Here is a 5,865-nt window from a genome sequence, read left to right on the forward strand (position 1 = left end):
GCGCGCTGGTCAACTCCAAGCGACCTTGATGGCATGGACCACGCTCATTCCTTGCTGTTGCAGATCTACGTGGATCATGAGCATGTAAACCAGCCATAGTTCCTGTTGAACCATGTTCGGGATGAGCGAGGTTAGTGTGAAAAAATGCATCCCTGTTCTTACTGCAAGAGGAAATATCTCCAAGAATTCTTGCCAATGCAATACTGCTAGCGTTATAACGATAGTTTCTGCATGTTCTGAGCAGAGCATGCAAGAAATATAATGCATCTTACCTCCTCCCTCATGGTCCGTTTCGAATAGCGCCTCAGGAACGATCGTGATCGTGTGCATTGTGTCGTGTACCAGAAAGCATTATTCTACGTCACGATCCACGTGATTTCTTCATTCCTCTTGCAGTAAAATCCAAAAACTACACGCAAAAATTCAGTCACTTTTGCATCAACTGTTGCAACGAAAAATGTTGGTGGCGCAAGGAGAAGCTTGTCGTTTGGAGTGACAAGTGATCACCGCTGCTTTTCCTTGTCAGAGTCAACAATACACTTTGTTCTGCAGCGTTGGGAGTGGTGTTGGAGTAGAAATTACTGACTAGACGTCGCGGAGGGGCGAGCTTTCCTGCGCAGGTATGAGTTTGGACGTATTTCAGAATGGTCGAGTGGAAAAATTCAAAATTGTTTATTTCAAGAAAACCCCAAAAGGATGATGGGGGACATGTCCTCAGTGCTTGAAGAGGTGTTCTACTATCTGCCGGTGTATAGTGTTTGCTAATTGAGGACGTAGCTCGCTGTTTTATCAGCGCTTGTAATTTGGCTATTTTCAAGACGATCATTTGTGGCGTCAAGGGATGATTGCCCTCGTCTTCTGGGATGCTGGCGTGGCTAAGTAATGCTGCCCCAAGAACTCTTCTAAGGTGAGGTAATGATGGCTTGATGGAGTTTTGTTCGTAGCTTGTTCTTGCACGCTGTGCCGTGGCTCGTTTGTTGACCCATAAATCGTGCCAATATTGGGCCAATATTGAGGGGTATACCAATTTCATGGTTCCCTTCAAAAGATTTTGTGCGGGCTTTGGAATGTCGATCTACACCCCAAAGCAAACCTACCTGCAAAATTTGAGCGAAATCTGAGAGATCGACTTGCACATAATAAAATTATGTTCTGGTTTTCTCAGACATGCTCTCTTAATTCATGGTTTCATGCGTTTGGTGTTAAAATTAAAAGTTGGATTTAAAACCGTTCTCAATTACAAGAAGCATTTACAATCACTCATTTCATTGAAAACTATCACCCAGCTGGTCTCCGCCGTTGGATACAGGAGACAAACACAACAATTAGAGAACAGAAAGTTTAAACGTTGAAAAACAGCCAGAAAAGGAATTATCAAGAACAATCCAATTGGCCAGATGCCAAATACACTAAACACGGTCATGCGTAACTCAAGGCAAGAAAATCTGATAACAATGCTTTCTAGTCTATAGACAAGTAATGTATGTACATCGTAGGTCCAACAACAGCAGGAAAAAAACAACCACAACTACAAACGAACGCAGCAAGATGCACGAGCGCAGCAACACACATCGTGGGTCGAACTGGAACACACTGTCACACACTTCTTGCCACACTGTTCCATGGCGTTCAGCAATTCCTCTTTTGTCAGTTCCTTTTCACGCTTCCACATTGGTGTTCTGGAGAGTAGGTAGATTCCCACGTCATGATAGAGAACCTTCCGACTGGGGCGACTAGACTGGGGCAGACTGTGCCAGATCTCGTTATACTCCATGACAGCCAAGAAGTAATCCTCCACCTGCGAAACACGTAGTCTTCTCTTGATCAGTAGCTTGAGTACTAAGTGATACTTTGCTAGCTGCTCCGTGAGTTCGATCCAATTCTGAGTGGCTAACACGTCATGACTGAGAACGTGACTCCTATCTTTCTCGATTAGAAGATGGTCGTATAGGTTACAGATCCACCGAGTAGTAATGTGCTGAGGTAGTGCTGGTACCAGATTCTCACATTCTAGTGATGACAGCAATGTTGGATCCCTCCTCGCTACGTTTTTAAAGCATTTTGCAAGCTTGATTAGCCTGCAAGTGCGGTTTGCGTAGGGCAAGTACGACTCAATCTCCGGAATATCCTGTTCCAGTTTTTTCAGAATGCATGTTTGGTACAGTTCATGGGAGCCGCAAATCTCCAACAACAAACTCGTCACGTCTGCTAATCTGTACCTCGCCCCTTCTCCTGCTCTACATTTTTCCTCAATCAATGAAGTTGAAAGGTTGGGTAGGGAGGAAGAAGTGACTTTTGATGATAGCCAAAGTTCTTTTACCAAAGGCTCCAGTAGCGGAGGGCTGTACCGGATAATTGTATGAGATGTAGGCGTCATCAACGCTAGACTGGACAATTGCACAATCATTCTGAGTTTTTGGTTGAACACCTGGCACTTATGGTCATGGTAGTCGATAATGCAGCGCTGGCTAGCCCCAGGTTTGCTTTCACGTATGCTGGATACTCTGGTGGCAATGCAGAGGTGTCTCGCAACTTTGATGTATGACAGTTTCAAATTTGGACTAATCTGATAGCGATTCTGCATGCACGGGGCAAAAAAACACACAACATAAATCAATTTTGAAAAGGCACATTATTTAAATAATACATGTATAAGCGGCAGTTTATAGGATTTCATGGTTTGTACTGGTATTGTACTGGATAGAAGTCACATATTTCACGCAATGATGGTCACGTTGTGTTTGCAAATCAGTAGTGCCATTAGGCAATACAATATAATTATTATGGTTTTGGAGTACGTCAATATTCTGTTAACGACATACCATGCGGTATGGGGTATACCATAAAATTGGGATACCCCTCAATATTGGCCCAATATTGGCACGATTAACGGGTCTACAAACGAGCCACGGCACAGCGTAAAAGAACAAGCTACGGACAAAACTCCACCAAGCCAACATTACCAGACCTTATAAGAGTTCTTGGGGATGCACCACTTAGCCACGCCAGCACAGCAGAAGGCGAGGGCAATCATCCCTTGACTCTGACAAGGAAAGGCAGCGGTGATCACTTGTCACTCCAAACGACAAGCTTCTCCTTGCGCCACCAATATTTTTGGGTGCAACAGTTGATGCAAAAGGGACCGAATTTTTTGCGTGTAGTTTTTGCTCGATCTACACCCCGAAGCTAACTTACCTGAAAAATTTGAGCAAAATTTGAGCGAAATCTCAGAGACCGACTTGCACATAATATTATGTTCTGGTTTTCTCAGACATGCTCTATTATGAACTTAGTAATAGGCTTAAGCAGCACAATTTCAATTCAGTTTTCAAAAGAAGGAGACCCTACATATCCAGGGTGGTCCAGCAAGACTGGATCAAGATCATGTTGATCCAAATATAAACCAACAAAGTTTGCATAGCAACAGGTGTATCAACATGATTGCATATGAAATTGTGGTCATTATTTTAATTATTGATTTTACCTGTCACTAATTAGATGCGCAAAGTCTGAGATAATATTTGCAAGTTACCGTAAGCCATCAATTTCAAAGAGGCCTATCAGCCGAAAGAAAATCTCCAAAAATACAAGATTCGAAACAGCTAGTGAACGAGAAGAAGGAAGGACTGTCTCCAACAGGAACGTCTTTCCTACCTCCATCGAGAAATACATAAACCGATTATGAAATCGAGTTTCGGATAATAATCATCACTCACCTGACATAGACGCCTGAAGGTGTTTTCATTACGCAGCAGTTCCTGGACGTGTCTCGTAACTCCGCATAGCTGAAAGATGTCAGCAAGTGACAACAGAGGAAGCACTGCTGCTTCCCACACATCAAAGAGAACACTATCCAGTACATTCTGGGCTGACTCTTGCTCCATTTCTTTTTTCAGATCTTCAGTTCAGCTACATGCATGGAGCGGGTTATATCAGTGACTGATGTCTCTTGCGACAGTTCTTCTTGGCACATCTACAATCACGATCTTGAACAGCAAGTTTTCAACGGAAAAAATGATTTTCTTCAGCTGCTTTGCAGAGGATCAACTGACTTTTGGCAAGCTCGAAAGCACTTACTTGTACCTAGTACGACTCGTACGTTCAGCCCTCACCATCGTCTACACGGATTTCAAAAGCGTCGACCTCCATTTTGAAAACATGGTGGCTGCCGCGCTACCCGTAGGCGCACGTGCCCACCGCGTGTCTCAGCGCGAGCTTCGAGCTAAAGATCATGTCGCCCACTCATTTTCCTGTGTTTCCCCATTTCTTCGAACTCGCTCAGCTTTTGCTTCAGCTTTTGCTTCGCTCGTGCTTCAGCTCCACGCTGTAGTCTGAGTTTAGTTCTCTTGTCTTCTTCCAGCAGAATACTGCAAACTCTACAGCACGTCGAGCTCCTCCTAGAAGAGTTTCTTTTGCGTCGAGGCAGACTGTCGATCGTTTCAGTCCTATCTTGCCGTCGTCTCATGAGCGCCCCGGAAAGCAACAGTATCAATTTTCTTGTCGTTCCATTTTCTGGCGAACTCATTCACCTACTACTTCTTCCTTTATGAAAGCTTCAGGTGGCTGAGTTCTCCCACTAGCGACAATCGTGCCTTGGAAAAGAACAGGATATTCCTAAGGTATATACAGCCAGTGCAGTGATGTCAGTGTACTGCGCGTAGTTTGTTTTGTCGAGAAAGAATCCCTTTCGCACTCGCGCGGGCCGCGAGGGCGCAGCACGGAAACAGGTCTATTGAATTCATTTCTTGGTCGATTTCGACAACCAATACGTCGTTGTTTTTTCTTTTTTCACTGGCTATCCTTTCTCCGCTTCCGAATTGCGATGCCGTCCACCTTGAAAGCCTTGAAGTGAAACGAGTGGAGGCCGGTTTCGGAGGTAATTTTCGGCCAAACGGCAATCAAATCGAAAAATTCGAAGCGGACGATCTGTTGGTATCTATCGAAAGAAGACGTTGGCCCATAAACAATCTTTGGAAACTACACCGTATGAACCAAGGAATTACGGTAAGTTTGAGAATTTTGGTACATTAGCTGTACGCTGATTGGTCGATTAGCGCGACCGTTGAGAAGCGGGCCAGTGACGCTTTGTACAGCGTTGGTGAGGGCTGACGTTTACTTGTTACAGTGAGCTGTCGTAGTAAGCAAGGAAGGGCATAAACGTGTTTGCCCTACGCGTTTGATTAGATAACTATCTCAGTAGGAGTTGTGTCTCAACGTCATGAACCTTTATCCCCAGCTCTCGTGGCTCATACGATGCATGTAGCTCAGTCTAAAGTCTAAGTATTCCAACAGAGGCCTAATTGTATTAACAGTTGGCTGTCTCCAATGTATCTTTTCGGCAATGTCTACTAGTTTTGTTGATCAGGGAACTGCTACCCTTTACCTTTTGTACGTACAAATTTGTACCGCTCGCGGTCGATGACTTCTTAGCGCACAGCGCTGGACTAGTTCACCGCAGAGAGCAGGTATTTCCTGTCACAGTAATGTAGTTAGTGTGTGTTAGCATCCACCGATCACACTGTCATGTTTGCATCTGCCGCACACCGCTGCGTCAGTGCATTGCGCACTGCAATCACACTGTCAGCGCTTAGATTATGGCATGCTTAGCCTGACGTCACACAACTGCTTCCTTTGAACTTTTCCTCACTACTCTCACACGGCCGGCGCATGGATTTGGGCGCGCTTAGACTGACGTCTTACAACTGCTTCCTTTGAAGTTTTTCTGTCTTTCTTGCTGTTGGCTCCACTTCAAAGTCTAACTTATGACTCGCTCTCTCGCTCTCTCTCTCTCTATCTCTCTCTCTCTCTCTCTCTCTCTCTCTCTCTCTCTCTCTCTCTCTCTCTCTCTCTCTCTCTCTCTCTCTC

General features: G+C 44.8%; 1 protein-coding gene across 1 annotated transcript; it reads right to left on the reverse strand.

Annotated features, from left to right (window-relative positions):
• Positions 1–1,193: 1,193 nt before the first annotated feature.
• On the reverse strand, positions 1,194–4,032 carry LOC135830703 (uncharacterized). The gene is made up of 2 exons (XM_065342931.1): positions 3,717–4,032; positions 1,194–2,578 (listed from the first exon to the last, which is right to left on the reverse strand). The coding sequence occupies exons 1-2, from the start codon at positions 3,882–3,884 to the stop codon at positions 1,529–1,531; spliced, it is 1,218 nt and encodes a 405-aa protein (XP_065199003.1). The 5' UTR covers positions 3,885–4,032; the 3' UTR covers positions 1,194–1,528.
• Between the last annotated feature and the right edge of the window lie 1,833 nt (positions 4,033–5,865).

Source organism: Sycon ciliatum, unplaced genomic scaffold (genome assembly GCF_964019385.1).
Source record: "Sycon ciliatum unplaced genomic scaffold, ocSycCili1.1 SCAFFOLD_2624, whole genome shotgun sequence".
Classification (NCBI taxonomy): Eukaryota; Metazoa; Porifera; class Calcarea; order Leucosolenida; family Sycettidae; genus Sycon; species Sycon ciliatum.